This window comes from Cavia porcellus, unplaced genomic scaffold, assembly GCF_034190915.1.
Source record: "Cavia porcellus strain 051 isolate PalLab524CR breed Dunkin Hartley unplaced genomic scaffold, mCavPor4.1 scaffold_19, whole genome shotgun sequence".
Classification (NCBI taxonomy): Eukaryota; Metazoa; Chordata; class Mammalia; order Rodentia; family Caviidae; genus Cavia; species Cavia porcellus.
This window is the reverse complement of record NW_026947502.1, coordinates 63,595,748-63,623,234: the sequence shown is the minus strand read 5'-3', so window position 1 is coordinate 63,623,234 and position 27,487 is coordinate 63,595,748. Positions and strand designations below refer to the sequence as shown.

Sequence of the window (27,487 nt, the reverse complement as noted above, 5' to 3'; positions counted from 1 at the left end):
AAGCTGTTATGCCAGTTTTCGTAGAGTTTTTAGTTTCCTGGTAATCTCTTTGAACCTGCTTCATGTATTCTATGTTTTCTCTATTTTCTCCATCAAACAATTCTCCCCTTTTTTCTGTTCTTTCATTCCACCATCTGTTTTTTCTTGGGCAGTGTTTAGCATTTCTTTAACTATTCTACTTATATCTTGCATCGGGTCATTAATAACTTCATTCCTTAACTCATCTATGAGGCTCTGGAGATAGCGCTTTATGTCTACTGGTGCCGTGTCTGATATTGCATGTTTCTCGGGATTGGGGGCCAAGGACCCTTTCTTGTTGCTCCCTCATCCCATATTTTTGTTGCTTTTATACAAGCGAATATAGGAGGCCCAATTTCTTTCTTTGTCGGTTACAGTTTGTTTGAATTGCACTGGCTAGGTGTTCCCACCCACTGCAGTGTACAAGGGAGACAGAAACCTGGGCAGCCTATGCTGGGCCCGCCCCTCCAGATCAACCTACTGAAGGCTTCACTGCTAGGGTGCACCTCCAGGTGCTGGGATCTGGTTTGGGCTAACCTACTGGGTGTTAGTCAGTGGTGTCACAAAGGCCAGGCACTGCCCACCAATCCCGCTTGAGAGGGGAATATATGACTGAAGTCACTGCAACAACCTGTTCTGGCTAGTCTGCCCAGTCCCAGTATGTCCTTTGCTGAAGCCTCCTACTCTAATGGAAGGGTTCCCATTCTGCTCACTCACTGCAGGTTGATGCAGGGCTCCCGGACAGTCTCACTGCTTCCCACTCTCAGAGCTTTTGCACTTCTCACCTTGCTGTGCTGATTAGGATGCAGCAGCAGCTGCAGGAAATTCAAATCACGGTTCCATTGGCACAGGGTTCAGCTTCCACGCTGAGACCTTATCTGTTCCTGTTATATCACCGGGATTGTGTTTCCAGTTGGTTTCTCTTAATTTAGTTCGTTCCTGGGTCAGCAAAGTATATCTCCCTTTGCTTAGGATTTCTCACCTGGCACCATTCCTGGATTTTAAGTGTAGTGTCTCAGAGAGCCTCCGAAGCTGCTGCTATCTGTCCGTCATGTTCTCCCGGAACAACTCCAGGGTTTTGAATGATGCAGGGACACTCACCTCCAGCTGCCCAGCCTCCGGAATTGAGGACACCAGCAGGCCCAAGACCCCAGAGTCTGCCAAGCATGGCAAGAAATGGGAATTTGGTGCAGGTTAGGTAAAGACCCGCTGAGCTGGTCCAGTGCAGCAGGAAGCCATGGAGTTCCCTGGCTGTGCCAGTGCGAGCTGTATATTTGTTTCATATTTGTATATTTTGTCAGACTTACAAATGTATTCATAGTATGAATGTTCTAGAATGGAACTTGCTCCTAAGTTGGGGACTTACTGTATATTGGAAATATATAACTTGCTCATGAAATTTCATAGAGCTCACAGATGAATTCCTGATGTTCAGAGGAAGACTGGACTTCCCCTTTTGAGAAATGCTGGAAACTTCAAGACTTTGCAGACTCTTTTTTTCTTTTACATTTTCTTTTTTTAATAAAGCACATCAGTTTTTATTTTTTCAAAAATTGCAATACAGATTTCATAAAACAATTCTTTTTATTTTGAAAAAGCAAAACAGAAAAAAAGAAATGCTATAGAATTTCAAAAAATAGTAGGAAACCAACACTAATTAATATTTGCATATTGTTATCTTAGAAGTAACTGTTTTCATTACAGGATTTAGGTATGGAAAAAATGATCAAACAATGAAAGCACAAACTGATCTTTTGGATGAACTAACAGACATTAATAGTATAGCTATCTATCTTGTATATATATGCATACATACATATATATGCGTATACCTATATACATATAATCTTTTCCTCTCTTCTTTCTGTCCTTAAAACAGTTCTTAACTACATCTTAGATCTTATAGTTTACCAGACATTTTTCTCAAAAGGAATAAAATTATAACACAATTAAACATTTCATTTTTGTTTTGTTTTGGTGGGGTTTTTTTTGTTTTGTTTTGTTTTTGGTATGTGCTCTACAGCTCTGTTGTCAAGAAAAATCTTGGTAATGCCTGAATGTTTCTCTAAGATAATTTCTTGATTAGATGCATATCTCACTATCCAGAGTGATTTTCTGATAAATCTGACTTCGATAGTGACACCTTCCTTATGTCACATTGGGACACTTGGAGAGGGCAAAAATGCATTTTTTTTATTATGAGCTGGGAAAGAGCCTTTGGCATTCAAGGAAGAAAATCAGGCTTTGGGTCTGAAATATCCCCAGCGGTACCTAGTGCAACAATGTTCAGAGGTGGGGTTTGGGGTAAGGTATTGCAGAGTCTGACCTCCCAATCAATTAGCACATCGATGAGTGCATGGTGTGATGGACTTTGGGAGGCAACAGAAACTCTAGGAGGCAGGGATTTATCAGAGGGAGCATATCACTGAGGGGAGGCCTGTGAAGGTGTTTTTTTGTCTCTATTCTCTGTCTCTGTCTCTCTGTCTCTGTCTCTCTGTCTCTCTCTCTCTCTCTCTCTCTCTCTCTGTCTCTCTCTCTCTTTCTCTCTCTCTCTCTCCCCCATCTTCCCCTCTCTCCCTCCATCATGGAAAGCAGCTTTACTTCTCCTAGCCCTTGCACTGTGTTGTTTCTGTCACACCAGCTGACCACTGGTGAAAATTTCTGAAACCATGAGCAGAACCTCTTCTAGGCATTATTTTAAGTATTTTGTCACAATGACAGAAACCTGACTATCACACTCTCATACCGTCACACATTTTGTCTCCACTGTATGAGGACCAAAGATGCAGAGATGGTGCATACTGTCCTGGAAGCCATTAAACTTTCACAACTGCATGGGCCAGGCATCTGCTCACACAATAGGAAATCAAAATATGGTGTTCTATCAAAATTGTTGTGGTCAGAGTTTTATGAGGGAATAAATTTAATATAGAACACACTATTTATAGGATAATTTTACAATACTCACCCAAAGACTCAAATGTAAAAAACTGAAGGAGATCTCTTCACACATTAGAGACTCAGAGAATACAACTGAGAGCCTAGATCCCATGGAAATTTCCTACACAAGTCCAGCTGAAGACCTAGAGTCACATGACAATGTCTCATGCAGGTCTGTATCAAGGATCTTCACTGGGAAGACCCAAAGATCAATGGTGGAAGATAGAAAGTCTGTGGCAGAGGGATAAAGTATCTGTGTCAACAGGCTGAGGGATATGTACTGGAACCAGGAAGCCCTGTTCCATGTAAGAGCCAGAGCTCCCCAAAAGAGAACTGCAGTCATCTTTGATGACAGCAAGAACCCCGAGTCCTCCAACAGTGAAAGCAGCTGAGTTCATATCAGGAAAGCCAGTGCAACCAGCTTCTCCAGGAGAATCAACAGAGCCACATCTTCTTGAGTTCCGTTTTTATGCTACTGGCAATAGTCCTCAGGTGGGCCTTCCACACCCAGCACCACAGATGCAGTTCAGCTGGGTGTTAAAAGTTGACCACTGGCTAACCCACCACCAAAACCAATAAAAAATAAATGTTATCAGTGGAATCCAGAGGATATTGTAACTGCTGTGTCCACAAGCCACTGACTTTGGCTAGTGCAGTCCAAAGACATCCATGGGAAGATCATCACCAGTCAGATTACAACTAAGGCAAAAGGACTATGCATCTTCCCAAATGTGTAGGCCAAACTACAGGGTCCTTCTGCAGTTTCAAGCACTGGCTCACTGTAATCCTGCAGAGACTCATTCACACAAGACCCAGATGAGTGCAAGTTGATGTTTATGAAAACAGAGACCTCAATTTCACATGCCAGGTGTGCCATGGTGGTACAGAAGCTGATGGCAGGGGGAGACCTTGCCTCAGAGAGTACATCAGTCAGCTTCCCTATCACTGAAAAAATGCTTGGGGTGATCCACTTAAAAGGAAGAAAGGTTTTATCTCACAGTTTCAGTTTAAAGCCAGCACACCTGCTGTTAGGAGTTTGTGGTGGGACAGCACACCATGGTTGGAGCATGTGACAGAAGAAACTTCTCAGCTTGTGGCAGCCAGAAAACAAGTAAGCAAGCAGGAAGGGACCAGAGGGACAAGATTCAATGTGCTTTTCAATTCAAGCACACCCCATGAGGGCCTGGCCCCATAATGGATCCACCAACTACCAACAGTGTCACGTCCTAGACACTGATTCTTCAGTGCATGGATGTCTGGAGGATACTTGTACCAACAGCAGACAGCAAACCTCAGTCCAAGACGTCAGCACTGGAGGCAATGACACATCCTATGGTGACACAACTCTCCCCTGGACACTGAAACTTACACCCCCAGCTAACCCAATAGCCAGACTTCCTAAAGTAGAGACCAGATGGAGAGAATTTCTTGTATTCATCTCTGATATAAGGGATTCTGCTGGATGTGCCCAGTGTGCCACCTGCATAGTCTGTTGCATTGTTTCTCTCTGATTACCCTCATAAACAGTCACAAACTAGGTGGTTAAACAACAGAAATTTATTTTTTTACCACTCTAGAGATGAGAAGCCTGAAGTGAAGACACAGACAGGGTTGAATTTTTCCCAGCTTTCTTCTCCCTGAACCTTCATGGGTGTTTGTTTGTGTGCTTGTAACCTAAACTACTCTTCTTATAAGGACATCTGTCATACTGGATTGAGGTTCACCCTGGCCACTTCACTTCAAATCAAGTGCCATGACATAGGTTCTATCTCTGCAATCACATTCTTAGGACACTTGGAGCTCAACACATGATTTTCAGGGAGACACCAAGATTTTCATCCCCTATACTCATGATCTTAATAAAATCCTTATCCTTTGCCCAAATACACTCCCCCAATACTCTCAAACCTCCAGAGAAATCTGCAAGACATTAACACACATACTGTTGCATCCTAAATATTCAGGGCAATCACTGCTCTCCCCAGGAAATGCCTGCCTCATATCAGCTGGTGATTCACCTCCATGAAGACACAGGTCACCCAGCAATCACCTCTCCCACCACCACATCCAGGTTTCCAGTGTGACCTCCTACCTGAATCTCTGACCATCACAGTGACTCCATCCTCTTGATTACATACAATTGTCACTAGTATTCACAATTACTTTCCTAATTTTTCAGTTCACTCGCAACAACTCCACACCTCAAGTTGAGACCTATTTTCTTTGCTAATTTCACAAAAATGAAAAACAGACATATGGCTGATATTAATGGTGTGGTCTTAGGGCCCATAAGGCCACAGGAGTATGCTGATAACAATGCTCAGGAAAAAGACACTGTTCTAAGGAACACTGAAATGTTGGAGGACATTGAGCTGGGTAGAGCTGGGAAGAGGCTAAAACCAGGGCATGCCACCAAGATACTCCTGAGCTTTGCTCTGGCCTTGCTGAACAGCCTGAGGAGCCCAATACCACAGGGCTTTGCCTGCACTGTTTGAGCAGGGAGCTATGTGATCATGTGGCGAGGAAACAGGGCTCTTGCAGAGTAAAGGGAAAGATGGCCAAGGATCATGGTGACAGGGGACAGTGGTGTGCCTGGGAACTTTGGGGGGCAAGTGTGACTAGAAGACAGGGCGGAAAGTAAGGAGGGGAAAGGAGGTGGGCATCAGAACAAAATGGTAGGAAAACTTCACATCTTCTTGGAGTGGTGCCTCCACGTGGAAAGATTTCAAAATCTAGAACAGAAGTGGGAATTATAGCAGGACCAAGGTCTTAACTAACCTGCTGCAGCATCCAATGGCAGCCACCAGGCTGTGGGGTGGAGCAGGCTGTGTTCCCCTGCAGACCCATCCATACTGCAAGACCCTCCCTGCCAGGTACCACCCTATTCTGCGGGGCCCCACCCTGTCCAGCTCTGCAAGAGCATGACCCACCCATCACGTGGATTCTGCACTGCTGTGGAAAGTATGGAAAAGCTGGTGCTGGAACCGTGTAAGGCTCCTCCCCCTGATGCCTTGCCAAACCTCTACCAAGGCCTGCCCCATTCCTTAGCCCAACCTGGGCACCGTGGCTAGGGTCCCACCCTATCCCAGGGCACTGCCCAGTCTCTCTCACGTGATGCAGAAGCAGCAGCATCTCCACCTCTGCCAGACGCCTCCCCAGACACTGTCGCACCCCAAAGCCAAAAGCCAGGTGGTGGAAGGTCTGTCTATTGTCCAACCAGCGTTGAGGATTGTAGAGCTCTGGACTCAGGAACATTGCAGGGTTTCGACCCATTGAGTATAGATACAAATGGACCAACGTCTGCAGATAGGTGCAGAGAAGGGGTGTCAGCTGACTGAGGGGCAACTTGCCAAAGGCTTCAGCTGGCAGCCATGGGAACTCACTCACCCCAGCTGGGATGTGATAATTCTGAAGCACCAAGTCTGAGCTCAGTATTCTCTCCAAAAAAAGACCAACTGGGTACAGCCTGGGGAAGAGACCAGAAGAGATGCAGCACCTGTAACAAGTTTCCTCCATTCTCCTCTACAGCCTTACACAGGACCCCCAGAAAGGAAGTCAGTCCTCATCTTGACAGTGGGCTTCTGTGCACCTGCTGAGTTCAGCCAGATCTCCCTCCACATGGGCAGTGCAGGGCGAGGAGGATGTGGAAAATGGTCACAGGACTTTAAAGTGGGATCCCAGAGAAACAGGGCTGCATCCCCAGTTTGAGGGACAAAGAAGAGTGGAGGCACAATGATTTCCCAAGAAAAGCTGCTCATATCTCCACTTCTGTCCCCAAGACCCCATAAGCAGAGGGGAAAGTTGGTAGAGACAGTTGAGCTGGGCCCTACCTCAGGGTCTCCTTGAGGGCTGCCCGCAGCAAGGGTAATTCTGTGGTGGCCCTCTGTGGATCCACAGAGATGATGGGCTCAGCAGCCACGCTTTCCTGGTGCAGAGCCTGCTGCATGGTGGAGTTTCTGGCTAACTCAAAGAGTGTCATCATCAAGGGGAAGGCCGTCTGCAGGAGCCAGAGGGCAAGACTCAGACCTCACACTGCCATGCCGTTCTACCCAGGGAAACCCTCCCATGAGTGCACTCAGAAGGTCAGGGCTGGACTTGATCAGTGCACTTCAGGACTCTGATGCTCATCAGAATGCACTCTTTGAGGCCTTAAAGAAAGGTACCTATATCCCAGCTCAATACTCCTCCTATGTCACTGCAGGCTCTGCTACCCACATCCTGCGTGGGGCCTCATCAGGTAGCCTTCAGGAGTCTGTGGGCTCTCTAGCTCACATCTATCTGCTTCCAATTCTTTTCTAGCCTGAGTGCCCAAAGGCTTCAATCTATCACCCTGAATCAGCCCCACCACTCCCTAAACCCAGACAACAAACATATCTTCCCCCCTTGGTAATTTCTGGTGCTGTCAAATGCATCTCCCTGTGCTCATCTGAGACTGGAGTCTCAGCATCTTCAGAGTGGTTCATTTTTTGGTATAAGTCACAGAAATGGTCCCCTGAGGACCTCTTCAGGCCCTGGGAATTCTGTGCATGTTCCACTCCCTACAGGGTAGTATAAGGAGACCACTGTGAACTCATGTGCCCATGGCTGGCTTCCTCTACCCTTGGTATGAAAGCCCAGGCCTGGGATCCCTGATCCTGGATGACTATGCACAGGAGACCTCCTGGCTTCATTCAAAGGAATGGGCAGGTGTTGGGCTGACCGTGTCCACGCTCCCTGCTGTGAGTTCAATACTGTTGGCCTTGATGGCATTTACTGACAAGTCCCCCTGCAACAGCAGATCTGCCATGATGCCACTGTAGTACTGAGGGTAACTGCAAACAAGCTTCTGATAGGTCTTCTGGATCCAACTGTCAGCTACAGGAGAGGAAGGAGAGATTTTCAGATCCCAGAGGTGGGACCACCTCTTCCTTCTTCTATTCCTCCCCAGCTGCCCATGGCACCTCCAAATCTCTGTGCTTCCACCATTATCTTCAGACTAGGCCAACCAAAGTCTCCTGCTAACCTCGCCAGACCCTAAGATGCCATTATCCTATCAGGTGACCTCTTTGTGACTTGGAATGGAACAGGTGATATATGGGAAAGTAGGGGACTCTCCTGCCCCTGAGCCTCACCATAGTCAAAAATGTAGTCCCAGGCCTCAAAGTGCTCCTTCCACACCTGGCTGCTCATCCAGCGGGACAGACTCCTGGGCAGAAACATGAGCTTCCCAGTAGATTTGAGCATGGCATGTAGGGCACGGGTGAAGTCCAGGCTGTCTGTGCTTGGGTTGTGACCAAAGAGGCCCAGTCGCTCTCCAAAAAGTGCAAAGTTGCTGGCTGCAGAGAGAATGGCATCGCTGGCTAATGGATGTCCTGACCTCAGGACACTGTCCCAGCTTTCTCTACCCCATTGCTCATTGCTCCCACATGCCCTGGGATTGGGAACAATCTGAAACCCACCTTCTATGGTATAGTTAAAGATGCTGGGCTGGATGTCTAGGGTCAGGCTCCCCTGGCCACTCTGTAGCACCTTCTCCTTCAGAGCATCTGAGAAGTCTCTTGCCACTGTGTCCACCATGGGGAGGAACTTTTGCACTGCTTTTGGGGACAGCACATTTGGGTTCAGCCTCAGTCGATTGTAGCGCCATTCAGGCCCATTCCTGCAGGGTAGAGCAGAACTAGAGTCAAACCTAGCTCCATCTTCCTGGTCCCTAAGAGGAAGTAGGTGGCACGGGGAGATGAAAGATCCACGGAGGCAGGTTGCTACAGGTCCTGCTGCACCCCCTTCTCAGAGTGACTTTCATGTGCTGGGATAATGGCCCCGAAGTCCAAATGAGACCCCAGACTCTACCTGAAAATGCTATGACAATTGACTGCTCTCATTCTTGTGAATTCTCAGGCCCCATACCCTCCATACAAATGTCTTTTACTAACTCTGGCCAGAGATAGAGGGAAGAAGTGAACCCTCTGTCAAGCTTTACCCACCTGGCCCACACCATGCCCAAGGGGAAGGGTGAGTGACCGACTTCCTGTTCTTCCCTATGCAGCTTGCTGCCTGCAAATCAGTAGCATCATCCTGTATCCAAAAGTATCCTCATCTTGTGCTGGGTAGGATCAAAATCTCAGCTCTCAGAAATTCTCAGAACTTCCAAATTTCTCAAATATCCTCAAGCAACTGTCCAGAGAACATGGGGGCCGGGCAGAGGTTCTCCTGGCAGTAGTGGCCAGGCATTTGCACTCTGAGCCACACTCATACCTGCTTCTATGGATGATGCCTGCAAATATTCACAATGATTACAGGCACATAGACACATCTTTGTCCACACAGAATATGTATACACATAGTTTAGGTACACATATGTATGCAATACACATTTATGAAGACACACACAAAACTCAGACAAATGCAAATATACTGTATACATGGACTTAAATGCAAGACTTGCACACACATACACACACACAGGCTCTCTCTCTCTCTCCTTCCCTCTCCCTCTCCCCTCCTGTCTCCCTTTTCCTCTCTCCCTCTCCCTTCCTCTGTCTCTCTGTCTCTCTGTCTCTCTCTGTCTCTCTGTCTGTCTCTCTGTCTCTCTCTGTCTCTCTGTCTCTCTCTGTCTCTCTCTCTCTCTCTCTCTCTCTCTCTCTCTCTCTCTCTCTCTCTCTCTCTCACTGATTCCTTCACATTCATGTGCCCACCTTTCTCCTTGGCCTGCCCTTTGGTCTTCCATCCCTATCAATTGCATCTCATTTCAAGACTGTGTTCAAGAGACTTATTTCCTTAAATCCTACTATTCCAGGAAAATTTTACTCCCTTAGAGAGTGGTGTGACTGCCTACACCCTGACTTCTCCCTGTTAACCCTCCTGTCCCCTAATAACAACCTCTCTCCTCTTGCTCTGCCCCAATCACCACCTTCCCTGTGCTCAACTACCCAAGTGTCCTCTCTCTCCACAGGAAGGTTCCAAGTCCCAGTGCCACCAGCCCACTTAGAGCTTTACTCCGAACACAAAGGCCCACTTGCTTCCTCCATCCCCATCCCCCTTAATCCCAGGATGCTCTCCTACACAGTAAATGGTGCCTGATCATTTGGAGGACAATAGTTGGAGGGGAGCTGCAGCCCCTGGACATTGCGTTCTGGGATATGCTAGCTGTGGTGCTAGTCCAACGCCTTCCTTTCTCAAAGCCATTTCTCTGAGTCAAGGGAAAGGGAGTCACCCACCTGTGAGAAATATCACCAAGGCTGGGTGGGTGCCATCTCATGAGGTCTCCCCATGAAGGTACACTTCTCTACCATGTCATTGCTTGCTCCTCTACCCCCAGAAAGTCCAGAGAATGCCCTCATCTTTCCTTGCCAGTATGCTTATCTCCACCAACCCCAACATGGCCCAGGGTATATGTACCATGGGCTCTGCTCCTTCCTGCCTCTTCTCTCTGTCTGGGCTGCCAGTCCCACCTCCCTTTTCATCCCTACTGGCTCCTCACAGCAAGAACACGCCAGGCTTCTGCCCTCGGTGCTCCCTGTAGGCCATCCAGGGCTCCAGGTGCATGCGGCAGGGATACAGGCTCTCAGCCCTGTGCAGTCGCTCAGCATCCTCTGGCAGCATCACACAGACCATCTGTCTTCTTCCCACATCATACCTGTGGGACAATGCACGATGGTCAGTTGGGCTACATGCTATTCTTCCTGAGGACTTCTGCACAGGCAGTGCAGACTGAGTCCCATCAAACCTCTCCCTTCTCCTGGACTAGCTTTTGGTCCCCAGAAAGCCCCTCCTGCTGTGATCCTGACCCTCACCCACTTCAGCACTTCTGCCTTCTGCCCTCTGCACGATAAGTCCTGCTTTGCTCTGTCTTCATGAAGAGCCACAGTATCCAGGATAACCCCTCAGGCCAGAATCCCACAATGCTCCTGCCTTGTCTTCCTGAGACACCCAGGCCTACAGGGCTGTGCTGGTACCATGTGCCTAGAAAGGTCTTGGCAAGGGCCTGGCCTCTGGCAGGACAGAAAGCTTTGGGAATTCTCAGGAGGGGACTACAGAGGAAGTTACCTAAAAATAGGTCCCAATTCCTGGAAGGTCCGGTGCATCTCCAGGTGAATGTCCTCAATGCCCTGATCCTTCCAGATCTGCAGTACTCTCAGCCACTTATTGCCTAGGTACTGGGGTATGGCTTCAAAGGGCAACACTGTGGCCTTGGGGCCCATAACTGCTCTGGTGCCCAGTGCCCTGGCCCCTCTCAGGCGCAGCCAGGACCCTGCCAGCCGTGTATCTGCCTTCAGCCTGAATGCCATTCCCATGCTTCCTCCATCCTGTTGAAGCTGGGGTTTTATATTTCTCCTGGGGACCTGCACTGGCTGCTGATCACGTCATGGAAAGAAATGTCCCTGGACCTTGCTGAGACATCCAGGGCACTACTGTGGGCAGTTCTATCTGAGCAAGGCTCTGGTGGGCAGGAGCTGAGGTCAGGAGCAGGGTCTTAGTTGCGGTCCAAATGGGTCAGGTACTGTACAGAGGCCTTTCCTGCTTCCCCATGTGTGGAGGCGCAAGATGGATCCGGACTCTATCTTTGGAATAGATTAGAGGAGACCTTGGATTCTTTTTGTAGACTTATTTTTGTCAAATGATTTTAATAAAAATGAATCTGAGAACTTCAAAATGTTTTAAAGCACAATAATTCTTTTCTGACAGGCTTAATTTATCTAATTATAAAACAAATGGAAATTGAGATATCTATTACATCCTAGCAAAATTTCCACAGTCCATCCTCCTACACTGGCTGATGTTTTCCTGCTTCTGGTAGCAATGTTCTTTCGGGGGTCGACAAGCCATGTGCTGTGCAGAAGCCTGCTCTGCTCTGGTGAGTCTTCGTTTCAGCACAGCACTTAGATTTCCATCCCCCTGTTCATGTTTCTCTCAGGGCTTCTAGAATTCTAAGTGCCCACTTTCTGGGCTGCAATGGTAATTCATTCTCAAGAATTTCCAACATCAGAGAAACCATAATCTCAATTTACTTATTCTTTCTTTCAACAATTAACAATTTAATTTAACAAATTTAATAAGTAATTGATTATTTCACACATTAGAATGCATTCACAGTATTGGCAATGTCTTTGGGAAAAATACACAAGAACTGTTCTCCTTGGGCTTTATGGACCCACAATTCGATGTGAAGAAGTTTGAGTAGCAAGGACAATACTCAACAGCAGCATTTCTTGGTACTATGAGAGAAGTTAAACTTCACTCTCAGAGTTTATTCCAGGAACAGTTTCTTCACTGGAGACTTTACAAGAAAGAACAGAGAACCCTCCCATGTCTTTCCTCCCCTAACAACCTCTCCTATCTGTATCCTGAACACAATTACACATTTGCTTCAACTGATGAATCCACATTGACATGTAATAATCAATCAATATTCTCAGTTTGTACAGGTTTTTTAATTGGTGTTACACATTCTAGGGGATTCACTAAAGTGGAATGGCAGGTCCCCACAATTAGAACATGGTCCAGAAAGGTTTCACTGTCTTAAATATTTTCCTTTCTCTGCCTGTTTATCCCACCTCCTCTACACATTCTTGGCAACCACTGATTTGTTACTCTTCCCTCACTTATACTACCTAGAATGTTGTACCATTGAATTCATACGGTTTGTGGCCTTTTCACCAAAATGACATTCCCACCAGCAATGCACGCGAAGTTCTGAGCTCTACCAGTATATGATGGTGTCAAGTACAGAAATTTTGCCATTCTGGAAGGTGTGTAATATTTGAAATTAATTAGTAACATGTGACATTCTTTCACTGTTTATTTTCCATCTATATATCACCTCCAATGGGAGATCTGTTCAGATCTTTTGCTATTTGTTATTAAGTGTTCCTTTTCTTCTGAAGTTAAACAGTTCTTTGTATATTTTGTTTAGAAGTTGTTCATATTTCCTTTGCAAACATTTTATCCCATTTTTAGAGTGTATTCTCTTTTTTATTTTTTTATTTTAAAGAGGGTAGAATTAAACAGAACAAAATAGATCATAATGAAACAATTTTAAGAAACACAGATTTCAAAGCAAGACCACTGGAGAGCTTCACTATCTATCACATTGTCTCTTGTTTTCTTCCAAATAGTTGTCCACATCTTCACAAAAAGTGAATACATACTGAACAATATAGTACTAAATTAATCAGAACAGGATGATGAAGGCATTTTAGGTCTTCAAGACTAGACAATAGGGAAGTCAACAATGGCTGCCATAATGTCTCTAGTTCTCTTTGATATACCTGTCTATATCTTTATGTATGTTGAAATTAAACATAAAAAACTAGACTAATATCACTCTGAACAGTGAATAATGGTATTGCTAGATTTTATATAATAATGCTACAGAATTAACACTGGTTTTCTTAGTGTCTCTTCTTCTTCAGAATATCTTTTCATTACATTGTGCATTATATAATCTGTTCCCATAAACTGTTTAGAAATTCTCCACATGTGTGAATCTCTACATGCATACCTAACCTTTCTGTATTATAGGGAAAAACAGATCAAAACAAGACAACAAAACAAATTCCCAGAAAAACTGAAAAGAAAAAGACATATAAAACCACAGTATTGGGTGATCTACAGTAGTCATTATGCTGTCTCTTGTTATTTTTAATAACAAGATGTTATTTATAGAATTGTCTATATCATCAGGCATAATATAATTGAACATAGCATTACATAGCAATTTTAATAAAAACACAACATTGGAGACATTGTAGAACTTCAAAAGCAGTTAGTCAAATCAGAATGGATATCTTATTACATCTTGTCATCTTCAGAGTAGTTGCCTCTACTCTAAGACTTGATACTATCAAGCATACCAAATTCAAATAAAATCAGTCAAGACAAAAGAGCAGTCTAACAAACCAGCTTCAAATAAGATGAGTCATAGTAAAACAATGCAAGTAATACAGGGATTCAGATTAAGTTAATAGAAAATTAAAGATAGTTACTATAATATATCCTGCTATTTTTGGGATAGCTGTCCTCAAATCTAGTATGAGTAGACAGATCGGAACAGAATAAAATCATACTAAACAGAACAATAAGACTAATGTGTCTTTTAAATCCTGATACACTTTTAACAATGCCCTCTGCCTTCCTTTTTAAGATAGTTCCTCCCCATTCCCTTTCTCAGGATGCTTTGTATATTTGGGGTCCCATTAGCTCCTTTGGTTTGTCTGTTATCTATCTAAGTGTAAAACTTAGATAGATAAGTTTTTTTCCCCCTGAGGTTGATCTTGAGCTGTATTCCTTTACCTACTAATGCCTCAAGGTTTTCCTTCCTTATAGCTGAGTAGTTCTCCAATGCACAAAAGTGTCATGACTTTCCAACCTATCTGCAGCTACTGGGATGAGTTGTCCCTATTTCTATCTGGTTTCCTGTCACATAAAGCATCGTTTTCTCATCTTTGACTTTTGATTTATTAACCCTCTTTCAGGTTGAATATGTTTCCTATTCAAAGCATCTCGATGGATCCTATCTCCTGATCTACTCTGCCTGTGTTTCCTTTCGTTGGTGTATCAAGGCCATCTATATTAGATTTATTGCCAGGGCGGGCCCACGCTATCCCCAGAGCCAAGCCTGTTTGGAACTCCCACACCTAGCCATCGGTGCGCAGAGGAGGGGCTGGGCAGATCTGCATCAGCCTCCCAGTGTGTCTGGAGGACTGTGCATATCTCAGCAAGCAGGGAAGGATTGCAGGTTCCAGAGGCACTGCAGCCTGTGGTGAGTGCTCAGCGCACTCTGCCCAAATCCCAGACAGTTCGGGACCCTCCAGGCTTCGGGTGCAGTGACGTGGAGAAGTGGGTTTGAGGCCTCTACATCTGCCTCCCCATCCCGGCTGCACTTGGAGAACTGTGGAGCTTCCAATGGGTGGGCAGGCCCACGCTATCCCCAGAGCCCAGCCTGTTTGGGACTCCTGCACCTCACCATCATTGTGCAGAGGAGGGGCGGGGCAGATCTGGGGCACCTGCATCAGCCTCCCCATGTGTCTGGAGGACTGTGGATGTCTCAGTGGGCAGTGGAGCATCGCAAGTTCCAGAGGCCCTGCAGCCTGTGGTGAGTGCTCAGTGCACTCTGCCCAAAGCCCAGACGGTTCAGGTCCCTCCAGGCTTCCGGGTGCAGTGAAGTAGAGAGGTGTGTATGAGGTGTCTACATCTGCCTCCACATCCTGGCTTCGCTTGGAGAACTGTGGAGCTTCCAAAGGGGAGGTGGGCACACAGTTTCCCTGAGGCCCACCTTATCTGGAACTGCAGAGTTCTGAACTGACAGAGGAGGGCCATTGGTTCTGCAGGCCCAGTGGCTTGGGGTAGTGTGGTGCCAGAGTCTCAGTAGCTCCAAACATAGAAGGGGATTTCCAACAGATCCTGAGGAAGCTTCAAATAACACTTGAAACACAGAAATATAGGAAAATGAAAAAACGAAAGACCAAATTACAACCTCAAACCTCCAGTCCATCTCAAGAAACCCTAGGAGCAATGTATATAGAAGAAAATATATGCCATTCACCTCAAATATCGGACACAATAGCTACTGAAATTAACAAGCAACTCCAGGAAGCTTTAAAGGAATTCAAACTCGAAATAATCTCCCAGGTAAAAGAAGAAATGATAAAAGAAATGAAAGAGATTCTGAATATATCTAATGAAAACACAGATAAAAAATTGGAGGAACTAAACAAAAAGATAGAATCCCTAGACAAGCAATATAAGAAACAAACAGAATACATAATGCAGATGCACAGAGATATACAGGAAATAAAAAAATCCACTGAAAGTTGTAAAAACCACCTTAATGAAAGTGAAGATAGAATTGCAGACCTTGAAGACAGGATTGCAGCTAGTGAACAGGAAAGGAAAGATCTTTTAAAAATAACAAGGAATCAGAAAACAACAATTCAACAACTGCAAGACGATGCAAAGAAGAATAACATAAGAATGATAGGGACTAATGAAAAAGAAGGAGACAACATAAAGGATGTCAAGAGGATATTTAGAGAAGTAGTAGCTGAAAATTTCCCAAGCATGAGATCAGAAACCGACATCAGGATCAGTGAAGCATATAGAACTCCAAATAGTCATAACCAAAATAAAACTACACCCAGACATATAATAATCACCATCCCGGAAATAAAACACAAGAATAGATTATTAAAAGGTGTCAGAGAGAAAAGACAGATCACTTATAAAGGAAAACCTATCAGAATCACAGCAAACTTCTCAGCACAAACAATAAAGTCAAGAAGAGCATGGAGTGAAGTATTCCAGATCCTGAAGCAAAATGATTTCCAACCTAACTGATGTATCCTGCAAAACTATCATTCAAAGTAGATGGTGAAATACAATACTTCCATGACAAAGAACAGCTGAAGAACTTCATGAACACCAAACCAACCCTGCAAAAAATATTGAAACACAGTTTAGATACGCAAAGGAAAAAACCACTAAGCAAAGAAAATAATTAAACAGAACAGAAAGATAAAGATGCAACAGCAGAGAGATAACATTCCTACAATAAACCAGCATTTAACAGTAATAACCATTAATATAAATGGTCTCAATGCACCAATCAAAAGAAACAGACTAGCAGAATGGATCAAGAAACAAAATCCAACCATATGCTGTTTACAGGAAACCCATCTAACCCAGAAGGATACTCACAGACTAAAAGTCAAAGGATGGAAAACAATCCTTCATGCAGCAGGAATCCAAAAAAAGGCAGGAGTAGCCATTCTGTTTGCAGACAATGTGAACTTTAAACCAACAATGACCGTAAAGGACAAAGAAGGTCACTACATACTCGTAAGGGGAAAACTCCAAGAGGAAGAGATAACTATCTTAAATATATATGCACCAAACTCCAGAGCACACAGTTATATAAAACAACTATTAACAGAAATGAAAAGTCAAATTATCAGTAACACAATTGTAACCGGAGACCTTAATATGCCATTGACACCAAGGGACAGATCAACCAGACAGAAAATGAGCAAAGAAATAACAGAACCGAATCACACCTGCAAACAAATGGATTTGATAGACATATACAGAATGTTCTACCCAAAACCATCAGAATACCATTCTTTTCAGCAATACATGGATCATTCTCTAAAATAGACCATATATTAGCTCACAGAGCATATTTAAACAAATGCAAAAGAGTTGAAACCATCCCTTGTATGTTATCGGATCATAGCGCTCTGAAATTAGAAATTAATGATAAAAGATACTGCAAAAATCCCGCAAACACATGGAAACTGAATAACACACTCTTGATTAATCAGTGGGTCACAGAAGAAATTAAAGAAGAAATTAAACAATACCTAAAAGAAAATGAAAATGCAGATACAACTTACCAGAATTTGTGGGATGCAATAGAAGCCATCCTCAGAGGAAAATTTATTGCACTGAGTTCCCACATCAGGAAAACAGAATGAATACAAACAAATAACTTGATGCTACACCTCAAACAGCTCGAAAAAGAAGAGCAAGTCAAGCCCAAAGCCAAAAGAAGAGAGGAAATTATAAAAATCAGAGCAGAAATCAATGCAATAGAGACTAAGAAAACAATCCAAAGAATCAACGAATCAAAGAGTTGGTTCATTGAAAGAATAAATAAAATTGATAAGCCCCTGGCCAACCTTATTAAAAAAAGGGAAGGAAAAGCTCAAATTTACGCAATAAGAAATGAAAAAGGTGAAATTACTACAGACCCAATAGAAATACAGAAGATCATCAATACCTATTTCGAAAACCTCTACTCTCAAAAGTTTGATAACACAGAAGAAATAGACAGATTCTTAGAAACATATGAAGTACCAAAGCTAGATCAAGAGGACGTAAAACTGTTGAATAACCCAATCTCTGTTAATGAAATTGAAAATGTAATTAAGTCCTTACCCACCAAGAAGAGCCCAGGCCCAGATGGATTCACTGCAGAATTCTGCAAGAAATACAAAGAAGACTTAATGCTGACATTGCTCAAACTATTCAATGAAATTGAAAGGGAAGCAATCCTTCCTAAGTCATTCCTGGAAGCAAATATTACTCTAGTACCAAAACCTGAGAAAGACCCAACTAAAAAAGAGAACTACAGACCGATCTCCCTAATAAACACAGATGCAAAAATCCTCAATAAAGTATTGGCAAATAGGATGCAGCAAATCATCAAGAAGATTATACACCATGACCAAGTGGGATTCATCCCAGGAATGCAAGGATGGTTCAACATACGCAAATGAATAAATGTAATCCACCATATCAATAAAGCCAAAAATAAGAATCACAGGATCATTTCTATAGATGCAGAAAAAGCCTTCGATAAGGTCCAACATTTATTCATGATAAGAACTTTACAGAAAATTGAAATAGACGGTCTTTATCTCAATATAATAAAGGCCGTTTATGACAAACCAACAGCCAGCATCATACTAAATGGCCAAAAATTGAAAGCTTTTACTTTAAAATCAGGCACAAGACAAGGATGTCCTTTATCATCACTCCTATTTAATATAGTACTGGAAGTACTAGCCAGAGCAATTAGACAAGAGAGAGAAATAAAAGGGGTAAAAATAGGAAAAGAAGAAGTTAAATTATCATTGTTTGCAGATGACATGATACTCTACATAGAAGACCCCCTAAACTCCATTGAAAGACTCTTAGATACAATAAATAAATTCAGTAATGTGGCTGGATACAAAATCAATACTCAGAAATCAATAGCATTCCTATACACGAACAACAAAATCACAGAGAGGGAAATAAGAGAAACTGGACTATTCACATTAGCAAGCAAAAAAATGAAATATTTAGGAATTACTCTTACGAAAGAAGTGAAAGACTTATACAGTGAAAATTATAATACACTGAAAAAGGAAATTGAAGATGATCTCAGAAAATGGAAAGACATCCCTTGCTCATGGATAGGAAGAACAAACATTGTGAAAATGGCCATTCTCCCAAAACTGTTATACAGATTCAATGCAATCCCAATAGAAATACCGTCAACATACCTTATATATCTAGAGAAATCACTCCTAAATTTCATCTGGAACCAGAAGCGACCTAGAATAGCAAAGGCAGTTCTAAGCAGCAAAGACAAAGCAGGAGGCATCACAATCCCTGACTTGAAGTTATACTACAAAGCAACAGTAGTAAAATCAACATGGTATTGGATTCAAAACAGAGCCGAAGATCAATGGAATAGATTAGAAGATACAACCACAACTACAAACACATGCAACCACCTTATCTTTGATAAAAGAGCCAAGCAGGTTCACTGGAAGAACGACAGTCTCTTTATTAAGTGGTGCTGGAAAAACTGACTCTCCATTTGCCGAAAACTAAATCTAGACCCATGTCTATCACCATGTACTAAATTAAAATCTAAATGGGTCAAAGATCTGAATATTAAAAGAGAAACACTAAATCTATTGGAAGACAAATTGGGTAGAAACCTTGAAGACAAAGGAGTAGGTAGAGAATTCATGAACAGGACTCAAACCGCACAGGAAATACTTCCCAGAATCAATAACTGGGACCACTTCTTATTAAAAAGTTTCTGCATGTCAAAAGAAATCTCCAGCATAGTGAAAAGAAAACCCACAAACTGGGAAAAGATTTTAGTGAACTCTTTCTCAGACAAGGGACTCTTGTCTAAAACATATAAAGAATTAAAAAAAACTCAGACCCCCAAAATTCAAAGATCCAATCCAAAAATGGGCATCTGAGATGAATACGCACTTCTCAGATGAAGAAATGCAAATGGCAAATAAATACATGAAAAAATGTTCATCATCATTGGTCATTAGAGAAATGCAAATTAAAACCACACTGAGATACCATCTCACTCCTGAAAGAATGGCCAGGATCAAGAAAACCAACAACAACAAATGCTGGAGAGGCTGGGGGGAAAAAGGAACTCTCCTACACTTTTGGTGGGAGTGTAGACTGGTGCAGCCTTTGTGGAGGTCAGTCTGGAGATTTCTCAAAAAGTTGGGATTGGAAATCCCGTTTATTCCAGCTATTCCACTTCTAGGCATATTCCCAGCAGAACTGAAAGCATCATACCACAGTGATATATGTGCACCTATGTTTATAGCAGCACAATTTGTAATCGCCAGATCTTGGAAACAACCCAAGTGTCCATCAACTGAGGAATGGATAAAAAAGTTGTGGTATTTCTATACAATGGAGTATTATTCAGCTATAAAGAAGGATCACATTGAGATATTTATCAATAAATGGGCGCAGCTTGAGACCATACTCATAAGTGAAATAAATCAATCTCGCATGTGTGAATCCAGAGTAGTTTCCCTAATGTAAGTAATGATTCAAATATATGAAAATATGTGGTAATCATGATTCCCCATTATGTGGCCTTGAAGCCTTATAAAGTTTTCACTTATTAATTGGAAAGGCTTTATTCTGGGCTTCTTTATATGGAAATATTTGAAGCTATAGTATATGAAGTTTTATTCAAATATTTCAAGGAAAAAGACAGACACTATGGTAACTACTATTAAGTTGGGTTATTTGGTGGTGAAGCACTAGGTTGCTGAAACAGTCATGCTTTGACCTGTATTGTTACATTTTTATGTCCTGTTTTATCTCAATCTCTCCCTTATTCATTAAAAAAATTATTTAGTTATTTCTTATGTTTTTTTTAATTAAGGGGAAAATTTTTAAAAATTAGCAGGATATATAATAGTAACATTTTTTGATTTCCTATTAACTTGTTTTGAAGTCCTGTAATACTCCCACGATCTTGTTTTGACTGATTAGAGTCTGTTCCATTCTGTATGATAGTATCAAGTTTGAGGGTGTAGGCAACTACTTTGAAGGAAATAAGATTCACTAAGATGCCCATTCTGGTTTGACTATTGTCTCCTTTGGAAGTCCTGTAATGTTTACAATGCTTAATTTTATTGGTCTTGTTCTCTACAGTTTTGTTCAACTTTATAATATCTAATGAGATAGACAATTCTTTTCAAGGAAACAAGAGACATTGTTGATAACCATTGTTGATAACCTTTACTCTGTTTTACATCATGTGCTATGTCTATCCTTGGTTTTGACTGACAGCTTTGTTTTGCCATATTTGACTTTATTCTCTCCCAGATAAAAGTACTAAGAACTAAGGAGTAATAAAACCCAAAATGTGTAAATTTTGTTATAAAAAGAGAGTGAAAAAAGAGCTCTAAAGGACACAACAGCAAGTGTGTTTAGGGGTGTTAAATAGCTGACCATATTAATGTTTTTGATTGGATCGTTGAACACAACTGCAATCTCATTGTTTAAATGTCCACTTTGTATGCTTTGATACTGTGATTTGAGCAACTATCTCTAGTATGATAATATGTAATCTATTAACTGGTGATTTCTTACTGTTTTTTTTTGTAGTTGTGTATTACTTGTACCCTTACACCGATTTGTTTTGTTTTGTGTTTTTCTTTTTCCTTTTAAATAAATTTTTAAAAAAAGATTTATTGCCAACCTTTCTCTGCATCATATCTGCTATTCTATTTTTCTGCTATTATTTGTCCTCTTTTCTCCTTTATTCCACTGTCTCCTTTATTCCATTCATTGAGGCCTCTCTGCCACTGTTGCTGGAATCCTGGTATTTTTTTCTATCTCTCTCTAGAATGTCCCTCAGTATTTTTTGTAGGGTTGGATTGGTGGTCACGAACTCCCACAGTTCCTCTATGTCATGGAAGCATCTTGTTTCTCCATTAATTTTGAGAGAGTTTTTCAGGGTACATCAATCTGGGTTGGAGGTTATTTTCTTTCAGGGCTTGGACTACTTCACTCCAAGCTATTCTTGCTTTGATAGTTTGTGTTGAGAAGTCTGTCGTGATTTTGATGGATTTTCCTTACAGGTAATCTATTTCTTTTCTCTGACCCCTTTTAATATTCTGTTCTTGTGGTGAATTTCTGGGATCTTGATTATTATGTGTCTAGGTGTAGCTTTGTTTTAGGTGTAGTTGGCTGGAGTTCTATATGCCCCATTTATCTGGATATCATTTCCTTTTCCAATGCTTGGGAAGTTTTCCTTAATTATTTCTGTGAATAATCTTTGTAATTCATTTGTGTTTACTCCTGCTTCTTCATTCACATTTTTTATTCTTAAGTTATAGATTCTCTTGTCATCATTTAGCCTTTGTATTGTTACTTACTGGTTCCTTGTTATTTCTAAGAGGTCTTTTCTTTCACAATCCCAGATTGCTGATCTTTCTTCAAAATTTGAAAGGGTAACTTTAGTTTCTGTCAAGGCATTTTGCCAGCTTTCAATGGAGTTTTTAATTTCTGGTAATCTCCTCGGATCTATTTCATGTATTCTACATTTTGTTTATATTCTTTACCAAAGGTTTCTCTTCTTTTTCTGAGTTCCTTCTTCCTTCCATCTGTGTCTTCTTGAGAGGGGCTTAGGATTTCTTTTATTAATCTTTTTGTATCTTGCCTCCCTTGGATTAGAATTTCAGTTTTAAGTTCATCTATGAGGTCATGAAGTTATTTCTTTATGTCCTCTGATGTTGTGGCTGATATTGCATGATTGCTGCCCTGAATTTCTTCTGTATTTACCTCTCCTGGACTTATTTTGCCATGGTCAGCACCTGGAGGCTTTTTCTTATTCCTTTCTCTTGTCATGTTTCTGGTTTCTTTCAGACAGGTGTATGGTAAAGGTCTCAGGCCCTTTCCATCTTGCTTACAGTTTTTCTGAAGTGCTAGCTGGGGCTTGCTGCCTTACTGTTATCTGAGGGACAGTGCAGGCTAGCCCCTCTTCTCTGAGCCAATCAACTGGTGAGTGCCTTCAGCAACTTAGTCTATGGTGTGTAGATGTCACAGGTTTGGAACAGTTTCATCCCTGGCTATTGGGTCCCAACTAGGGGCCTGACCCAGCCCAAGCAGATTCAGCCCAGTCCTCTCTGGGCCACGAGTGACTGACTGATTCCACTGCAGTTCTGGATTCAGGCCTCTCCTGCCCAACTACAATATGTCCTCCAGCCAGCCACACCCACCACGGGACCCAGTTTCCAGCACTCACTGTGAATTAATGCAGCTCTCCACCTTGGCTCCACTCTACACTGTGCTGCATCCTCCCACAAAGGGCCCCGGACTCACCAACTCCCCATTTTGGCAGCCGTGGCTTCAGTGCAACTGTGAATCATCTGACTCCAAGGCACACCCAGCATAGCGGGGGAGCGGTTCCAGTGAGCGCATCTGGTTCCAGCCTTTCACCCACGTTTTTCATTCCTTTCTTTCTTTTTCTTTTTTCTCAGTTTCTTCCTGAGTCGTGACAATCCCTCTCCTTTTTTCTGGTCTTCTCTATGTTAAATTCTAGTGTCTGAGTTGTTTTTCTCAGAGAGGCTCTCTACCCTGCTACCTATCAAACCATCATTGTCAGAACTCCTGGAGTATATTCTCATTCATTCTGTTGTTGGTGCTTTTTGCAGTGCAGAAGTTTCTATTTTTCATGAACTCATGCTCATCAGTTCTTTCTTTCATGGTTTGTGCTTTTGGTACTATACTAAAATATTTATCATTTGAGCCAAACCTTTTCAGAGTCTCTTCTTTGAAGTTCTCTAGTTTTATAATGTTGAATTTTACATTTGGAGCTGCATTCCAGCTTGACTGAACTTTTCTAAAGGATGTAAGGTCTCTGCATTCATTGTGCTTTGTTTTTGCATGAGGATGTGCCGTGATTCCAACACCATTTGTTGGTAAGTCTTCTCTCCTTTGAACTGCCTCTATTCCATTCTCCGGGCCAGTTAGCATATTTATATGAAGCTCTGTGATAGCCTTCTATTCCATTCCAGAAACTGACTAGCCTGTTCTTTCATAAGCACCATACTGTCTCTACTACTATAACTTCATAGCATATCTAGATGGTATGTTATGTTGGTTCTCTGTCAATACATGTTGATGAATCTGGGTTTTTTTTTTTTTGGCCACTCCTTGTAAACATTGGGAGCAGAATGCTGATGCCCACATCACTTCCTGACATTTTGATTGGAATTGTTTTGCATCTATAAATCAAGTTGAGGAAACTATATTATGACAAATTGAGACTTTCTACCTAGGAACATAGATAATCTCTCCATTCACATAGTTCTCCTTTGATTTGTTCCAGTATAGACATAATATACTTCACATAGATCCAACACACATTTTGTTTTATATATACCTTGGCATTTCATTTTTATGGTTACCCATTGAAGTAGTTCCATATTTTAAAGGCCCATCTCCACTTGTTAGAGATGGGATAGAGTGACCAGTGATTTCCTTTTCCCTGTTAACCTTGGGTCTTGCACTCTGGTATAATTGCTTTCTAGTTTCAGGAGTATTTTATTTTATTTTTTCCAGATCTTTAAAAAAGTCATGTCACCTATGAACAAAGTTTTCTTTCTTTCTCCATATCTGTAACCTTTCACTCCATTTTTTTCTAATAGCATTTGTCATGATTTCTAATATGACATTGAGAAGTAGTGGTGGGAATGGCCTTTCCTGCCTAGTTCCTGACCTTAACAGCAAACATTCTAGTTCCATCATTTGAGTGTCAGCTATAGACATTTCAAGAAAAACAAGAAACAAAAAGGACAAATAACAATAAAAAAGAATCTTAAACATGACAATATAGGCTTTCAAATCAATGTGGTAGGAACATAACTAAAATTGTTATTTTACATAGTACTCTTCAAAAAGTTCCTCAGACTACCAGACACAAAAAATATGGAATGCTTCACAAATTTGTGTGTCATCCTTGTTCAGGGGCCATGCTAATCTTCTCTATAGTGTTCCAGTTTTAGTATATGTGCTGCTAATATGACCACCAGCTGTGGGCTTCTGCAGGTGTTCTTCACCAAGTTTTTGAAACCTTCCCCGTATTTTTAGCTTGCTGAAACTTTTTATTGTAAGTAAGTTTTGGATTTTGTCAAATATTTTTGCATGTATTGATAATGCTAGATTTTTTCTTCTTTGAATGTTGATTAAATGAATGATAATAATTGATTTTTTAAATACCAAAGCAGGCTTCCATAAACCACAATAAATCCCAATGGTTGTAATGTACAATTCTGTTTATACATTCCTCAGTTTAATTTGTTAACACTTAATTTAGCATGCTCACATCTATGTTTATAAGAGAAACTATCATGTGACTTTCCTTCCACTGTTTTTGGTTTTGGTGTTTGTGTGATGCTTACTGCATAGAACACATTAGGAAGTATTTTCTTTGCTTTTCTCTTCTGAAAAGAAGGCAACTGACTTTAGAATATTGGTAGGGTCACTTAGATGTTTGGAGGAATGTTTGGTAAAATTCTTCCAAACTTCTACATGGATATGGTAGTTTTTGTGTTGCAAAATTAATAGCTCAATTTTTAATAGATATAAGCTTTTCCAATAATTTATGTGAAAATGGGCAATTTTAGTCTTTCAAAGAATTGGTTCATTTCACTTAGAATATCAAATTTGTGGGCATGGAGTTGCTCATATTATTACTTTATTATAGTTTTAATGTCTATGTGATGTGATACAAATAATTTGCTTCTTCTCTCTTTGCTCTTCAGTAGAAGGTTATTGATTGTGTTGATCCTTTTAAAGAAATAGCAGCCTTGGGATTCTCCTATTTTCAGTTTCATTGAGTTTTGCTGTAACTTCATTATTTTTTTCTGGTTACTTTGGGGTTAATTTGCTATTCTTTTTTCTATTTGCCAACAAAGAAACTTAAGTTATTGGTTTTAAACATTTCTTCATTCCTAATGCATGTATCTGTGCTATAATTTTCCTTCAATGCACTACTTATTCTCTCTCTCTCTTGAATTTTGGGTACATTTTATTTTACTTTTCATTTAGTTTAAACTTTTAAACTTTTAAACTTTTAATATTTCTCTTGATATTTCTTCTTTGATTAGGGCATTATTTAAAAGTTTGGTCTTTAATGCCTATGGTTGTGGAATGCCCCCAGTGGTCCATGTGTTAAAGGTTTGGTCACCAGGTTAGTGCTATTGAGGGGGGCCTACAAAAGGTGAAGTGAGGATGAGATTCATCGTCCAGTTCTCAGATTATGGGCATGAGTGTTACACCTACTAAAGTGAAGGTAGTCTTCAGAACAATCTCTATCACTTCTTTATCACTGATTCTTACAGTTTCCATCTCTCAGTTACATTACCTGCATGCACTGTTATGTTATCTGCTTTTCCTGCTATATCCCTTAATGTACAAATAATAGCTTTATCAAGTTCTCACATACTAACTATATCTTCCTGTTATATTTGATTTTGGTTCTGGTGTCTCCTCTATCTCATCAAACTATTTTTTGACCTTTAGGATGTTTACTTGATTGTGTTTCTTTTATTTTATTGAGTTGGGGATTGAATTCAGGACCTTTGCTCCATGCTCCATTGCCAGTTCTTCTTTATGATTTATTTCAAGATAGAACATCACTAAGTTATTAAGTGTCCAAATTGGTCTCAAACCTGACACTCTCCTCACACAGTATCACAGAGTGCTAGGATTACAGATATTTGCCACCACACCCAACACCTCATCATTTCTTGTTGAAAGACAGACATGGGGTCCTGCCTGAAAGAAGTGGTATAAGTAGACTTCTAGCTATGTTGTGGTAAAATGTGGGAAGAGAGAAAAATTCGGTAGACCTGTGATTAGGTCTTTGACCTTTAGAGCCTATGCTCACAATTGTGAAACATCACAATTCTTCTTCCTTGAGATAAAATGACAATAAAGGGCTGGAATTGGCTGTTGCCCTTCCCCTGGGGCAGCTCTGATAAAGCCCCATGATTCAGGCTCTAGGAAAATAGTAGATGCTCCTGAAGACAGGCCTGTGAGGAAGAACAGCATGCTCTGGAGTCTTTCAGAATACTTGCTTTCTCCTCCCTATGCCTAACTAAGGCAAGGAAAGCTTTTGCTCTCATCTTCACTATGAGAGCCTGGTAGAACTCACACAGGTGGGGCGACAGCTTTGCCATGGTGCCTCCAGAGAATCTCTAGTAACAGCTCAGTGTTTCATTTCCTCATGCTGCCTGCCATGGAAGTGTCTGCTTTGCAACAGGGGACTCCATCTGTATATTTGCTGCTACAGTTTTCTTGATTCCTCCTTGTTCCCAGGCTTGCCTTTTGCTGAGTGCTTACAACCACGTGGCTCATCCTGAAGCAAATTGTATGTGGTTCAGGGCACTAATCAGACAATGAGGAGAAAACAAAGCCTGACTGGGAGTATGGTCAGGGCTCCCCAATTTCCTCAAGGAGGGTGCAGTCCGAAGTCCCTCTCCTTTAGCAGCCGCGGACAGAAGTAACTCTTGGAGGCTGATCTACCTCAGCTCATGGAGGCTTTGACAATTTCAGGAAATGGACACTGCTCTCACTGCATTTTCATAGGTAGAAACTGAGGCCAAGAGGTTCTACTACCTGCTTAAGGTCCTCTAAAGTCAGTGAAATGTCACAGCCCTAGTAAGGCAGGAGATTGAGTATGGCATAAATGGATGGGCAAGTGGAAATTTTA

General features: G+C 41.8%; 1 protein-coding gene and 1 non-coding gene across 2 annotated transcripts; both read right to left on the bottom strand.

Annotated features, from left to right (window-relative positions):
• Positions 1 to 4,497: 4,497 nt before the first annotated feature.
• Positions 4,498 to 11,225, bottom strand: Cyp11b2 (aldosterone synthase). The gene is given in 9 exon segments (NM_001173095.1): positions 4,498 to 5,690; positions 6,070 to 6,258; positions 6,346 to 6,424; positions 6,789 to 6,955; positions 7,658 to 7,812; positions 8,070 to 8,273; positions 8,397 to 8,596; positions 10,418 to 10,573; positions 10,984 to 11,225. Coding segments are annotated over 9 exon segments (1,506 nt in total). The 3' UTR covers positions 4,498 to 5,576.
• Positions 11,226 to 24,693: 13,468 nt separating this feature from the next.
• On the bottom strand, positions 24,694 to 24,800 carry LOC111755184 (U6 spliceosomal RNA). The gene has a single exon (XR_002789766.1). It is a non-coding gene; the product is annotated as a U6 spliceosomal RNA (small nuclear RNA).
• Between the last annotated feature and the right edge of the window lie 2,687 nt (positions 24,801 to 27,487).